The sequence below is a fragment of the Octopus sinensis genome, linkage group LG11, assembly GCF_006345805.1.
Source record: "Octopus sinensis linkage group LG11, ASM634580v1, whole genome shotgun sequence".
Taxonomy (NCBI): domain Eukaryota; kingdom Metazoa; phylum Mollusca; class Cephalopoda; order Octopoda; family Octopodidae; genus Octopus; species Octopus sinensis.
Genome location: NC_043007.1, coordinates 19686832 through 19703250, shown reverse-complemented (window position 1 = coordinate 19703250; position 16419 = coordinate 19686832). Strand labels below are relative to the sequence as shown.

The window sequence follows — 16419 nt, the reverse complement described above, 5'->3', positions numbered from 1 at the left end:
CAAGAAGCAACGAAAATTCTGGAAGAAAAAAATACACGAATAAAGAAATAAATAAATAGAGTAGAAATCGAACCGGTGGGTGTGTAAGTTAACAAGGCGTAAAGACAGAATGACTCTCTCCAGACACAACAGTATATGTATGTATGTAAGCATGCACGGGTGGGTGGGTGCCTGTGTGTTTGAGGTCATCGTTTACCTCCTTTGCAGCTTTAATTTCTTGATTTCTTCCAGAATGCAGTTTGTATCTCGTCTTTCTGAGACGAGTAGTTGTCACGGATCTTTTCTGTTTGACCGGCAGTTTTTTTAAATAATTTCCATGTAACTAAACACTTTTAAACTTCGTATACTGGTAGAATGTGTCAAAATAAAACATCTTTTTCTCTTGGCTTTATTGAGAAAATTCTATAGTTTGTAAGATATTTGTTGTTGTTTTTTTTCTTCAATTTCTGCAATTTCAACCAATCAATGACGTCTATTGAGGTGAAAACATTGAGAAACAGATTGGGTTTATTTACATTTCTGAAGAAAAAAAAGATATCCTTCCCCCCACCCCTAACCCTAAAACAGATTGAAATGCAATAGATCGATACTAGGGTCATAATTATGGGTGACAATTTCATATGACTGCCATTCAAACCGAAAAGATCCTGTCTTTCTCCTTTCGAAACTGCAGAGTGTAATTCGAGAGGGATCTGGCTGTTATTTCTAGCAAGGGTGACGAGCAACAGATTGCTGTGTAGACAGATTTAGTTATGGTTGAGATGTTGATAAAAAAAAAGAAGTTATTTTGAATGTCAATGACACACAAACACAGTTAATTTATTCGTAACCCCAAACCTACTTTATTACTAATGTGAGTTGTGGTTTATGTGAGTTATGACAGTGAAGTGAAAGACACGCCATGGTGCTGGTCTAAGGGCATTGTAATATTATTAAGTTGCATCCCATTACGTTCTGAGTTCAAATTCTGCCGAGGTCAACTTTACCTTTCATCCATCTAAGTTTCATAAATTAAAGTACCAATGAAATTATAGAACTGATTTATTTTGAGCGAGGTCATTGCCAGTACCGCTGGACTGACTCCTGTGCAGGTGGCACATAAAAAACACTATTTGAGTGTGGCCGTTGCCAGTGCCGCCAGACTGGCCCTCGTGCCAGTGGCATGTAAAAGCACCCACTACACTCTCAGAGTGGTTGGCATTATGAAGGGCATCAGGCTGTAGAAACTCTGCCAGATCAGACTGGAGCCTGGTGCAGCCATCTGGTTCGCCAGTCCTCAGTCAAATCGTCCAACCCATGCTAGCATGGAAGGTGGACGTTAAACGATGATGATGATGATGATGATATAATGCATTTAAGATGTGAATGGAATTATAATTGAAGAGAATTATAACAGAATACAGGCGCAGACATGGCTGTGTGGTTCAGAAGCAGGCTTCTAAATCATGCAAGTTTGGGTGGAACCTTGGACAAATATCGATTACCATAGCCTAATGCTGACTAAAGCCTTATGAGTGGATTTGGTAGACGGAACTAAAGGAAATGTATGTGTTTTTGAGAGAGAGAGTGCATGCATGTGCATACGTGTGTGTGTGTATGTGTCTTTGTGTTTGTCATTCCCCACTGCTTGACATTCAGTGTTGGTGTGTTTATGTCCCTGTAACTTAGCAGTTTGGCAAAAGAGGACCAATAGAACGAGTATGAAGCTTAGGCGGAAAATAAATACTGGGGTCGATTCATTTGACTAACAGTTCTTGAAGGCAGTGCCCCAGCTTGGCCGCAGTCTAATGACTGGAACAAGTAAAAGATAAAAGATATGAGAGGCAGACAAAAGCTCGTCCCAGTAGCTGCTCACATGAATGTCACATGCATTTTGGCCTCGCTGTGCCTTGTCAATGGATTTGCACTCACAATCAGACACATGCTCATATGAAGTTTGTCACTCCTAATAAAGAGAGTAACTGAAGCATTCACTGATACTGTGAAAAGCTGCCCAGCGGAAATAAAATCCATCACAAGCAATAGACATAGTATGAGATGAGGATAGCCAGCTCTTTCTCTCTTTTACTTGTTTCAGTCATTTGACTGCGGCCATGCTGGAGCACCGCCTTTAATCGAGCAACTCGACCCCGGGACTTATTCTTTTGTAAGCCCAGTACTTATTCTATCGGTCTCTTTTACCGAACCGCTAAGTGACGGGAACATAAACACACCAGTATCGGTTGTCAAGCAATGCTAGGGGGACAAACACAGACACACAAACACACACACACACATAAATATATTTATATACATATATACAACAGGCTTCTTTCAGTTTCCGTCTACCAAATCCACTCACAAGGCATTGGTCGGCCCAGGGCTATAGCAGAAGACACTTGCCCAAGATGCCACGCAGTGGGACTGAACCCGGAACCATGTGGTTGGTTAGCAAGCTACTTACCACACAGCCACTCCTGCGCCTATTTATTCGCTTTGTTTTAAATTAATCTTGCATTATTTCATCGCATCAAGATTTCAATGATGTGATTGTTTCTTTTCAGAATGACATTGTAATGTATGTCTGAAAGGCCAGATCTGGTTGGCTTGAGCATAAAGCAGGTCGAACATTTTGGCCAGATATGACCTACTTAAACGCTAAAGGGTTAATATGAATACATCATTGCAAGGCAATTTACTGTTTTATTCATCCAGAGATGACATCTCCTTTGGATGTGCTGTATTTGAAAACCCAATATATATATAAAAGGGGGGTGCGACAATCATCCCAGCGGTGACGAATGGGAATAACAGATGAATTTCACCTCAGTGGACCCTGTTAAGGGCTTCTACGCTCTCGTTCATTTCTTGTTGATTCCCTTCTTTCTGCTCATTTTCCACATAAAACAATCTTTCGTAGCCTCTCCACCCCTTTTTTCTCCACATTGTCAATTAGGGAAAATGCACCACTGGCATTCTGGACCCATTTTTTTTACCCAGCAACGTCTTTGTATACACACACACACACATGCCCCTATCCCAACCCCCACCATTACTTGTTTCAGCGGGCCTTGAGAGACACATTCGTGTCCATAGAACAAGATTAACGCTTTATTTTACTGAACCCTCATTTGTTGATCACGACGAAAGAATCCACACACACACACATATGTGCACACACACACACCCATGCACACACATATGTGCACACACACACACATACACACCCACACACACACACATACACACCCACCCACGCCCACACACATGTGTACACACACACACACACACACATACACATTTCTTTACTACCCACAAGGGGCTAAACATAGAGGGGACAAACAAGGACAAAGATATTAAGTCGATTACATCGACCCCAGAGCGCAACTGGCACTTTATTTATCGACCCCGAAAGGATGAAAGGCAAAGTCGACCTCGGCGGAATTTGAACTCAGAATGTAATGGCAGAGGAAATACGGCTACGAATTTCGCCCGGCGTGCTAATGGTTCTGCCAGCTCGCACACACATACATACACACACACATACACACCCATGCACACACATATGTACATGCACACACATATGTGCATGCACACATACACACACATACACACCCACGCACACACATACGTGCACGCACACACACATACACACAAACACGACTCTAAGTTTCTATATTTCTGTTATTCCTTCCAGGTTACGTTGGTGAAGGACTCCTCAGTGCCTCAGTTTCTGGCCCTGTTTTCACATCACCTCCACCAATGAGCATCAGTGCTGCTATCAATGCCATCTGTACACCAGAATCTAAAGGTAAATATATATTTCTTTACTACCCACAAGGGGCTAAACATAGAGGGGACAAACAAGGACAGAAAAAGGGATTAAGTTGATTACATCGACCCAGTGCGAAACTGGTACTTTATTTATTGATCCTGAAAGGATGAAAGGCAAAGTCGACCTCGGCGGAATTTGAACTCAGAACGTAACGGCAAACGAAATACCTATTTCTTTACTACCCACAAGGGGCTAAACACAGAGAGGACAAACAGGGACAGACAAACGGATTAAGTCGATTATATCGACCCCAGTGCGTAACTGGTACTTATTTAATCGACCCCGAAAGGATGAAAGGCCTTGGCGGAATTTGAACTCAGAACGTAGCGGCAGACGAAATACTGCTAAGCATTTCGCCCGGCATGCTAACGTTTCTGCCAGCTCACCGCAGGTAAATATATTCATGATACACAACAAATTAAACAGGTGCTTATTAGCAATTAGAACCTAAAGGAAAAAAATTAACAGAGGCCACAAAAGTGATGACGGGTACTGACTAGCACCGCTTATGCTAAAATAAGACTTAAATTAACTCTAAAGCCACTTCAGCCCAATACATAACGACTGACATTTATTAATGATTGTCACTCATTAAGTATAGTGCATCAATTGTCACTTTTGTTCTAATTACTAATAAGCCGTTCTTTATAATTTATTGTTTGAAATTCAGTATATGTTTTCTGCAGTTTTTCTTATAAGATTCACAAAGAAAATTGAGTTTAACCCTAGGCATTAAGAGCTGCTGACAAGAATTAAGGTGGTCTACACACAAAATTTGAAATCGCGATATGGCTATATACGCTGGAGACTTAGCTCCTTTTGTCAGTCATTAAGTATAGTGCTTTAATGGATTTGGAGTTAATTTAACTGTTATTTTAGCATAAGCAGTTCTAGTCAGCACCCTCGTCGCTTTTCTAACCTCTATACATAATGTATATACTCATGTAGATTCAGGTATAAGTGGAACCCTTAATTTTGCGTTAAATATTGCTACAAAATTTCTTCCAATGATCAAGTGAGTGCTTCCGTTTGGCACAATGTGAAAATAGATTTGCTGATGTGGTTGTTGTTATTGCTGTTGTCTTCTTTAACAGGTGGCTGCCTCCTTTTGCTTCTCAACTACACTGGTGACCGCCTGAATTTTGGTTTGTCCCTGGAGAACTGCCGAAGTCAGTGGCCAAAGGTCAGCTTGGATTCGGTCATCATTGGTGAGGATTGTGCATCTACCTCCAACACTCGATCTGCCGGACGGAGAGGACTTTGTGGAAGCATACTGGTGATGAAGGTAGACTTTGCCATTTTGTTACCACCACCACCACCATCATAACTCTCATCATTGTCATCATCAAAATCATCATCTTTGTAGTTTAGGATTAGATTTAGTTTCATTTGGTTTACTAATATATTATGAAAATAATTCATTATTAATAATTAGAATTTTAACAGTATCAATAAAACATTTTGAGGGGGAAATTAAAATTATGATAATATATTTTATACTCAGGCATGATTGGCATGGCTGGCATGGCTATGTGATTGCATAGCTCACTTTGCACCTACATGACCCTGCGTTAAGATCTATGGCTTGGCATCTTTTGCAATTGAATTCTAGTATAGCTTCAGGCCAGCCAATGCCTTGTGAGTAGGATTAAAAGACGGAAACTGTGTGGAAGCACATCATGTGTGCATGCATGCATGTGTGCGTGTGTGTGTGTGTGTGCCATTGCCTTAGTCTCAAAATGGGATAATAGGACATATATTAAATGTCTGGTTTGCCCATTTTGATACTAAACTAACAACAACATATATATTGTTGATAATATAACTGATAAGTTACTGTATTGTGAAAGGCCTGGTTGGGGGCCCAACCTTATGAGTTCTTTTACAGGGCTTAGAAAAACTGGAGGACCACTGCAATAACTGTGTGAATCTGAGTGGGGAATATGTTGAAAAAGATCTTAGTTAACTGGTCTTCTTGTCTTTTCTTTTACCCAAAGCCAGGAACTTTTCAGCATGCCCTCACATGTTATTTCATCCTTTCGGGGTCGATTAAATAAGTACCAGTTACGAACTGGGGTCGATATAAATGGCTTAACCCGTTTGTCTGTCCTTGTTTGTCCCCTTTGTGTTTAGCCCCTTGTGGGCAGTAAAGAAATAGGTATTTCGTCTGCCGTTACGTTCTGAGTTCAAATTCCGCCAAGGTCGACTTTGCCTTTCATCCTTTCGGGGTCGATTAAATAAGTACCAGTTATGCCCTAGGGGTCGATATAATCGACTTAATCCGTTTGTCTATCATTGTTTGTCCTCTCTGTATTTAGCCCCTTGTGGGTAGTAAAGAAATAGGTATTTCGTCTGCCGTTACGTTCTGAGTTCAAATTCCGCCGAGGTCGATTTTGCCTTTCATCCTTTCGGGGTCGATAAATTAAGTACCAGTTACGTACTGGGGTCGATCTAATCGACTGGACCCCTCCTCAAAAATTTCGAGCCATGTGCCTAGAGTAGAAAAGAACATATTGATTCCGTTTGTGTTAGCAGCGTGTCAGACATAATGCTCGGCGTCACTTCTCCCAGCTCTTTACACTTTACCGCTCACCCTTTCGAAGTCGATAAAATACAATAGCTTTCAAGTACTGGAGGCGATTTAGTCGACTAACCCTGCTAAAATTGCTGGCCTTGTGTCAAAACTTAAAACAATAATTGGAGAGAAAAAAAGTTTGCTAATAAAGGGAGATGATTGATACTTTATAAACCAATTATGTCCCTTTGTATATGCATTAACTTGCTTTAGCTTTGTTGGTTGGTTGTGTGAGGTTGTATGCACTGCTTTTTGCATTTGTACTGCAGTGTATTACGATACAATATTAAATAAAGTTTATTACAATGCAATAGTGAACATACCCAAACTTTTAGAAACAGCAGACGAGTCTCCCTCAAATGCACAACACAGCACAATTTAATACAAGACATGCACTGTGTAACATAATACAATAAAATACGGCCGTCTAACTTAACACAGGCCTATATGGGATAGGCCAACCTGCTAGTAATAGCAGCCAAATCTCTCTTGAATTACACCCTATTCTTTCAAATAAGGAAGTGATCGATGATGTAGTGCTGTATTCTTCTAAAAAAGACGGTTACTACCAAATTCTTGGTGTCCCCTATTTGTGATGCTCAGATATTTTTGGCACATTTCTGGGGTTGTCTGTCGATTAAAGACGAGGTGAAAATTTATGCCACCTGAGAGGGAGAGGTAGGGAACGCGAGTGAGAGAGAGAGAGATTGTAGGGTTAAACGATTTAATCCTTAACAATTCTGGAAAAAGATTTGGTTGCTATTTCTAACAAATGAACAATTATAGAGGTCATATGGCAATTGTAATTTGCATGAAAAAGTTAAATTGTTGGGTGTCAGGTCAGGTCAGGTCAAATGTGGGGATATGCACTGTGGCAGCACATTGCTGCATTCTCCATTCAAAGTCTAGTGGCAAACATAGACAGTTCACAGAATAATGCATAGGAAGTGAACCACGAAGGAGTCATTTAAAAAATAAATCATCATCATCGTCGGCGTCGTTCAACATCCGCTTTCCATGCTAGCATGGGTTGGACGATTTGGTTTGACTATTGTAGAAGGTACTTGCCCAAGGTGCCAAGCAGTGGGAATGAACCCGGAACCAAGTAGTTTGTAAGCAAGCTACTTACCACACAACCACTCCTGAGCCTAAGAAATGTTAAGACTTTTGCTTCTGATAGGACCCTATGAAGGCAGTAGCTGGGGGAATCAACCTTCATGTCCCTACCAGGAATAGTGAGCAAAGAATGGTGGATGGATAGATGGACTGACCAACTGATGGACCAGTCAACCGACCGACCAGCCTACCGACCGACCAAGCTTTTGTAGGAAAATAATAAAAGAAAACTAGAGCTTTCTGTGTCTTATCACCATTTTTTTTTTAGTAAATACATGATGTGACACCTGTAATCACCTGGTACCCCAGGTGATTATCTGTGTTGCGGGTATCTTCAGCTAGCCCTGATTACAGTATGATCCAGCATAGTGAATTTGGACCTGGAGATCTCCATTTCCAGCAACTTCAAGGGCCACCTCCCAGTGGTGTCGGGCGTCAACGAAGAGCCCTCGACTACAACAAGACGACCAAAGTTTTTCTTTTTTTTTTCCAAGGTCTGGGGTCTCCCGCCCCTAAGCCCTAGACCATCAACTAATCACCCTTACCCGTCTTTTTGCTTAACAACAACAACAACAACAGCATAGTGATCCAGTGTAGTGTTGAGCTGAAAGATCAAAACCAACACCAATCTGCCCATGACCACCACCAGAGCAAAAACAACAGTAATATGATGACCACCTCCACTTCCTAGCCTTTCCATTTTTTCACTGTAGATTGTGTCTATAGGAATACGGTGCAGAGGGGGGTAGGCTGTCATTTTTGTCTTTCTCTCTCTCTCTCTCTCTCTCTCCTCTCTCTCTCTCTATCTCTCTCTCTTTATCTTACCAATTCCACAGATTGCTGGTGCCATGGCAGAAGAAGGCAGGAGTCTGGCTGAGATTACAACTGTCTGTCGGGATGTACTCAAGTGCATCTGTGAGTACTGGCTGCTGCTGCTGCTACTACTACTACTACTACTATTACTACTACCACCACCACTATCACCACCATCACCACAACCACCAGCAGTTCTACTACTACTGCTACTATCACCACCACCATTACTACTACTATCACCACCACCACCAGCACTACTACTACTACTACCACCACCACCACCACCACCACCATTACTACTACTATCACCACCATCACCACCACCAGCACTACTACTACCACTACCACCACCACCACCACCATTACTACTACTATCACCACCACCACCACCAGCACTACTACTACCACTACTACCACCACCACCACCACCAGTAGGACTACTACTACTACTACTAACACCACCATCACTACCACCAGCACTACTACTACTACTAACACCACCATTACTACTACTATCAGCACTATCACCACCACCACCACCACCACCAGTAGGACTACTACTACTACTACCACCACCATCACCACCACCATTACTACTACTACTACATCATGTCAACAGCTACACCACCACCACCAACTAATCCATTTTACACCCCGACACTATCATCACTTCGTCTTCACTATCATCACTTCGTCTTCACTATCAGAAGCACTCACCACCACCAACCCCATCATCACCATCACCATCACCGTCTCTCACTACCATTGACCTTTCACTGTTTTGTGTTATTCTGTCTCATATGCAGGTACCATTGGCCTTAGTCTCAGTGGTTGTACCGTTCCAGGGGTTGGCCCTCTCTTCTCTTTGGAGGCAGGTGAAATGGAACTTGGCCTGGGTAAGTAACAACCCATCTTACCTGTCTTTTTCCTATCATTGTCGTTATTGCTGCTGTTGTTGTTGTTGTGGATATGCAAGCTGCCAAAATGAGAGGAACCATTCTGGAGAAATATGGTAGAGGTGTGAGATTGTTGCCAGAGCAACAAGCTGGCCTTCGTGCCGATGGCATGTTAAGCACACCATTCAAGCGTGATTGTTACCGCATCACCTTACTAGCACTTGTGCTGGTGGCACGTGAAACATTCGAGCGAGGAATTCACCAGTGCCGCTGGACTGGCTCCTGTGCAGGTGGCACACAAAAAGTACCATTTGGGCTTGGCTGTAGCCAGTACCACCAAACTGGCCCTCGTGCCGGTGGCACGTAAAAAGCACCCACTACACTCTCAGAGTGGTTGGCGTTAGGAAGGGCATCCAGCTGTAGAAACTCTGCCAGATCAGGTTAGAGCCTGGTGCAGCCCTCTGGTTCACCAGTCCTCAGTCAAATCGTCCAACCCATGCTAGCATGGAAAGCGGACGTTAAACAATGATGATAATGATGTTCCAGTTCATTGCATTTGGGATTTTTCAGGCAGGTGTGTTTGTGCACCTGTCCTGTATCCAGCTGACAAGATTGTTTTTCTCTAAGAAATATCTGAAGAGAGGCAACATGAAACCACCAATCTCTCTCTCTCTCTCTCTCTCTCCTCTCTCTCTCTCTCCTCTCTCTCTCTCTCTCTCTCTCTCTCCCTCCCTCCTCCTCTCTCTCTCTCCCTCCCTCTCTCTCTCTTCAATTTTGTAATCCCAACCACTGATCTTTCTAACTCAGGTCTCCATGGAGAAGCAGGTGTGAAGAGACTCAAGGTAAGACATCTTATTTTGGTTTGGTTTTTGCCCTTAGACATATTCTTGTATTCCTAGAATCCTTCTCTTTTACATTATTTACATTTGACGGATATTTGTCCTCATCTTGTTTCTTGTTAACACAACATTTTGGCTGATATATCCTCCAGGCTTCATCAGGTGTCTTGGGGAAATTTCAAACCTGGGTTCACATTCCTAAGGTATTTTTTGATGTTGTTATTATTATTATTATTATTATTATTGTTGTTGTTGTTTCGAAAGTCAACGGACATGAAGCTCCATAAGTTGTTGGCCAATTTCATTGGAAAATTTGTTAAAAGTATTAATATTTTTGTATATTTGTGTAGCCAAGCCGACTAGGTTCTTGCAGAGCTTGTCGGTTAGGCAGAATTTTCCCCTTTTAGGGGCGACATTTTCATTTGAAACTCTGAATTTTTACTTTATAACTTGTAATTTTTGCCAAAATGTCTTTGAAGAGAACAGTAAGCTGTTTCCTTCTTTGTGCACCACACCCTCTGCAGATAGACGACATACCTTGGTCGGCACTTAACGAAAATCAAAATTGACCAAGTGCCACTATTTTGGAAGTGCACAGCCAGAACTGGTCAGGTATGGGAATGCAGCTTCTCGCGCAGATTGACCAACAAACCATAAATTCCATACCTGATTCTATAAATTTGCCAGACGGCACAAGACTGCATGTTGCTGTAGAGGGGCGAAGGCCGAAGTGCTACCTTCTGCAGCAGTGACAAACATTTAAAAGTGGATTGTCCCATTTACAAGGAAAGAATGGAGGCAGAGAAGAAAAAGCAGCAGCAACAGCAACAACAACAACAGGAGATGCCACAGAAGCGAAAGCCAAAACCTTCCACACCACCACCACCAACCATCACCAGACCAACGCCAACATCTAGGACAATAACACCAAAGAAGACAATGATACCATCACCACCACCCCCAACAACAAGAGGTGCAATGGCCCAGTGGTTAGGGCAGCGGACTTGCGGTCAGAGGATCGCAGTTTCAATTCCCAGACCGGGCGTTGTGTGTGTTTATTGAGCGAAAACACCTAAAGCTCCACGAGGCTCTGGCAGGGGGTGGTAGCGACCCCTGTTGTACTCTTTCGCTCCAACTTTCTCTCACTCTTTCTTCCTGTTTCTTGTCCCCTACTTCCTACGCAACCACTGAGCCTGGATGCACATTCATCCATCCGTCGATGCTCTTGGTGTCAGGGGTTGACCTGCTTTTTCTTCTGCGGATCTTACCAATAGCAAAGGACCACGTTTCGGACTTCTCCCACAGGGACAAAGACCGCTTCGCTCATCAAACAAACAAACAAACAAACCACCAACAACAAGAACACCAACTTCAGCAGAGATTACACTACTAACAATACCATCAGATAAAACTACATTTCGAAACACTGCTGAAACAGACCCCAAAGACATCCCCTTTTCTGACCAAATCAGCTGATAGTGTGAGTACTGATAGTGAAAAAGGGGAGTGGCACACAGTGCCACCGAAAAAGAAAAAAGAAAAGAAATATAAAGAAACAACTGACAAACTGGGGAGGTGCAAGAAAATAGAGCTTCCCAACAACAACAACATGCACTCACAACACTTAGCAACACCTTCTCCACCACTACCACCGCACACACCAACACACACAGACACCACCACCACCAATACCGTTACACCAATAAACATGAAAAATGAACAGCTAGTGACATACTTGAAACACAATACAGACATGAAAATTTCAGATTTTGTCAGACCCACACACAACACACCACCAGCACACAAATTTCCAGACGATGTTGGGTCGCTAGGGAGAAGTTTCTCCAAAAAACTCTTTAGAAATCTGGTGGAAATAGCCACACAGAAGCACAAGAGAGCCACCCCCACCAGACAACAGCCATGAGTAGAGCCTTTTCCCCTTGATACTCTTTTACTCTTTTATTTGTTTCAGTCATATGACTGTGGCCATGCTGGAGCACTGCTTTTGGTCGAGTAAATTGACCCCAGGACTTATTCGTTGTAAGCCTAGTATTTATTCTATCGATATCTTTTGCCAAACCGCTAAGTTATGGGGACGTAAACACACCACCATCGTTTGTTAAGCGATGTTGGGGGGACAAACACAGACACACAAACATATACACACACATACATATATAATTATAATTAGGGTTCAGCAAATCTTTGCTGAAACCTAATTATAAAATATTACTTAAGCTTACCGTGAAATTGTCATTTCCATGCCGAATTCTACTTGGTGAAATTATTGATTACTTCTTAATTAATTAATTTTACCCTTTGTTATTATATATATATACATATATACAACGGGCTTCTTTCAGTTTCCGTCTACCAAATTCACTCAGAAGGCTTTGGTCGGGCCGAGGCTATAGTAGAAGACACTTACCCAAGGTGCCACACAGTGGGACTGAACCCGGAACCATGTGGTTGGTAAGCAAGCTACTTACCACACAGCCACTCCTACGCCTTTTGAAACGTTGTCGTGCTCAGAATTGGTAGTATAAAATGTAAGAGGCCTCGGGTCACCTTTGAAACAAGACCACCTGTTAACTGTAATGGCTAAAAGGTGCTGAATTTAAAGGAATAGTTTCGCCTTGAAAATGTGCGCTTAAGATGAAATTGTTGTTAGATCTGGTTCCTCACAAAGTTTTGAATGGTCAGATTTCTTGGTGATTTTGGTTACATTCTAGCAAATTGCAGTTGCATTCTTGAGATTTTTTTCTTGCTCTACTGATTATTATTCCTTCTACAATTCTCTCTGCATTTCAGTTTTCCTCTGCCAAAGATGCTGTGACTGTGATGCTGGATCACATGTTCAATCCTGATAACTGCAATGGATTCCGGGCTAGATCTGGTGAGTTTCAGGTATGTGTTAGGGTGGGATGTGTTGGACTGTGCTGAGTTGCGTGGGTCCCCCAGGGAATAAGTATTTACATTGCACACGCTAATCATCATCATCATCACCATCATCATCATCATCATCATCATCATCGTTTAATGTCTGCCTTCCATGGGTTGGACGATTTTGACTGAGGGCTGGCAAACCAGATGGCTGCACCAGGCTTCAATCTTGATCTGGCAGAGTTTCTACAGCTGGATGTCCTTTGTAACACCAACCACTCTGGGTACTTTTCACACGCCACCGGCACAGGGGCCAGAGGAGGCTGGCAACAACCTTGATCAGTTGGTGCTTTATATATCTATATATATATATATATATATAATATATATATATATGTATATATATATATATATATATATATATGAGAGAGAGAGAGAGATATGTATATATATATATATATATAGATAAGATAGATAGATATAGATATACTCACGCACACATACAAATGTTAATATTTTGTCTTGGCATAATGATACTAATAACCTGGTTTTAGAACTCAATATATAGTTTTGAAACTCCAACGAAGCTATAAAGTGATACACAAGCATCTATGAGTGCACTGCATCTAATTGCAGAAACAGCTGTAAGCTAATGAAGTTCATTACAAATTTCTTGTTCTCTTTGTCATTTATTTAATTTCTTTATATATATATATATATATATATATATATATAGGGAGAATTCATGAAAAAAACAAAAGACGAAGACAGGTGGTGTACAAAATAAAACAGATGTATTAGTATAACGCTCAGGAATAGAAAAAGTCTTTTACATTTCGAGCCTATGCTCTTCCACAGAAAGGAACACAGAAAGAAACAAGGCGAGAAAAAAAATGTGTGTAGTGGCTACCAATCTATCATGAGAGAGAGAGAAAAAGAGAATATGTCTAATTAAATACACAAGATATACTATATATATTTGTGTATGTTTGTGTATATGTATGTATATTTATATGTTTGTAGCTGTTTCTGCTATCAGAAGCAATTGTTCAGGACGGAGTGTTTGTGCAACATCCTCTTGCTCCCTCAGAGCCATTAAATGAAATCATTTTAAATACTCAAAACATATAATACATGCATAAATCAATTTCCATTTATTAACATATGTGAGAATGCACATGTGTGTGTGTGTGTGGTTTAATATGTATGTTCCTTTTCTGTTTTGCAAATTCCATGGTGACCTCATTAGTGCTGGTGCTATGTAAAAAGCACCTGGTATGCAGTGCAAAGTGGTCGGCGATAGGGAAGGCATCCAGCTGTAGAAAGCATGCCAAAAATGACACTGGAGCTCAACACATCCCTGTAGTTTGCCAAATCCTGTGAAACCATCCAACCCATGCCAGCATGGAAAGCAGATATCAAATAATGATGATGTGTCTGTATATCTTGGCAAGAGGTTTTCTTTCAAAAATGTTGAACTTTTGTTTTTCATTCTTGAGGTTTTTTTCTTGTGTTTTTTTTTTTTGGCTCCAACTCAAAAATAACAATTCCAGATCCATAATTTCTTCCAATGTTTCCAATATTTGATTCTGATAATTAACTCTGATTTGTTTATTTATTTATTTATTTCTGATTTCAAATGATCATAACAGAAATGACCAGTAAATTGTACGTGGGAATGTGTGCATGTTTGTTTATCCATCCATCCATCCGTTCGTCCGTCCGTCCATCTATCTATCTGTTTGTCTGTCTGTCTGTCTGTCTGTCTAGCTAGCTACCTGTCTGCTTATTTGTCTGTCTATCTGTCCTCTCTCTCTCTCTCTCACTCACACACACACTCTCTCTCTCTCACTCACACACACACTCTCTCTCTCTCTCTCTCTCTCTCACACACACACACAGACACACATACACTCTGATGTTTGTTTGTATGTGTTGATATCATTGTCAAATCGGTCAGATCATTAAATGTAATGCCCTTTCCTTGTTTGTTCTTCCACTCTGCACACAGAGTTCAGATCCTCCTGAAGTCTACTTTCACTTTCCATCTTTGCCTTCTTCATAAACAAACAGAATGTTACAGCACCAGATGAAATAAATTCATTATACTACCAGTCTTACTTTTCTACAAACTAATTTCAAATCTCATCTCATGTCACTGGTTAAAAGGACAGTCTGGGAGCTGACCAGGAATAATGATAGACTGAGGAATTCCTTAAAAGAATATTCAGGAATTTCAGTTGATCACTTTCTATGCCAGAACACTTACAAGTAAGGGGGAATGTGTGGGGCTTTCAAGTCCTGTGCATTCAATGAATGAATGATTAATTTTAATAATCCACTTTGCCTAAGTACAGGTGTTTTTGTCTTTTCTTTGTCCCTCTTTAGAGAATATCTTCTCTGAAGACAGGTAAAAGGAACCCAAAACACTTCTAATGAGGTAAAGTGAATGTGTGTGTGTGTGTGTGAGTAAAGGTGCATGGCTCAGTGGTTAGAGCGTCAAGCTTATGATTGTGAGGTTGTGAGTTCAAATCCCGGACTGGGCTGCATGTTGTGTTCTTGAGCAAGACACTTTATATCACGTTGCTCCAGTTCACCCAGCTGTAGAAATGAGTTGTAACGTCACAGGTGTCAAGCTGTATGGCCCCTTTGCCTTTCCCTTGGATAACACTGGTGGCGTGGAGAGGGGAGGCTGGTATGCATGGGCGACTGCTGGTCTTCCATAAACAACCTTGCCTGGATTTGTGCCTGGGAGGGTAACTTTCTAGGTGCAATCCTATGGTCATTCATGACCGAAGGGGGTTTCCGCGCGCGTGTGTGTGTGTATATGTATGTGTGTATATATATGTATATGTTTATATATATATATATATGATGGACTTCTTTCAGTTTCTGCGTACAAAATCCACTCACAAGGCTTTGGTCAGCCCATGGCTATAGTAGAAGACACTTGCCCAAGGTGCCATGCAATGGGATTGAACCTGTTCTGCATTTATGATGAAATAAATATATACAAATTATAATAAAAATGAAAAAAATATACAGTACAGTACTGTTTCTACGTTTTGGATTTCCCCCTATCGCAGGGGTTTTTGGAACATAACACACGTGATAGTTGAGGTATTACTATATACCTCATACCTCTAAATATATAGACAAACACTCACACACACACATACACACACATATTGCTATCATTTGTTGATTGTTTAATGTTTTGTTTTTCTCGCCTGTGTTATCTCAACATTTCTTTCAGGAGAGGAAGTGGCCTGTATCATCAATAACCTAGGGGGCCTTACAACTATAGAACTGAATACAATTGCAAAAGAAACTATAAAATATCTCGGTAAGTTTACCTCAATTTCTAGTTTTGTCTGCTTTTCAACCTTTTCCAGTTATTCTTTTATTTGTTTCAGTCATTTGACTGCAGCCATGCTGGAGCACCGCTTTTAGCCAAAAAAATCGACCCCAGGACTTATT

General features: G+C 41.3%; 1 protein-coding gene across 2 annotated transcripts in view; it reads left to right on the top strand.

The window, feature by feature from the left end:
• LOC115217112 (triokinase/FMN cyclase) overlaps positions 1–16419 on the top strand; it is a 28795-nt gene that overhangs the window by 963 nt on the left and 11413 nt on the right. For both annotated transcript variants that reach the window (XM_036507171.1, XM_029786711.2), the window contains exons 2-8: positions 3677–3790; positions 4909–5099; positions 8342–8420; positions 9128–9217; positions 10025–10059; positions 12868–12952; positions 16196–16285. In XM_036507171.1, coding sequence (XP_036363064.1) covers positions 3677–3790; positions 4909–5099; positions 8342–8420; positions 9128–9217; positions 10025–10059; positions 12868–12952; positions 16196–16285 — 684 coding nt within the window. The remainder of the gene's footprint in view (positions 1–3676; positions 3791–4908; positions 5100–8341; positions 8421–9127; positions 9218–10024; positions 10060–12867; positions 12953–16195; positions 16286–16419) is intronic.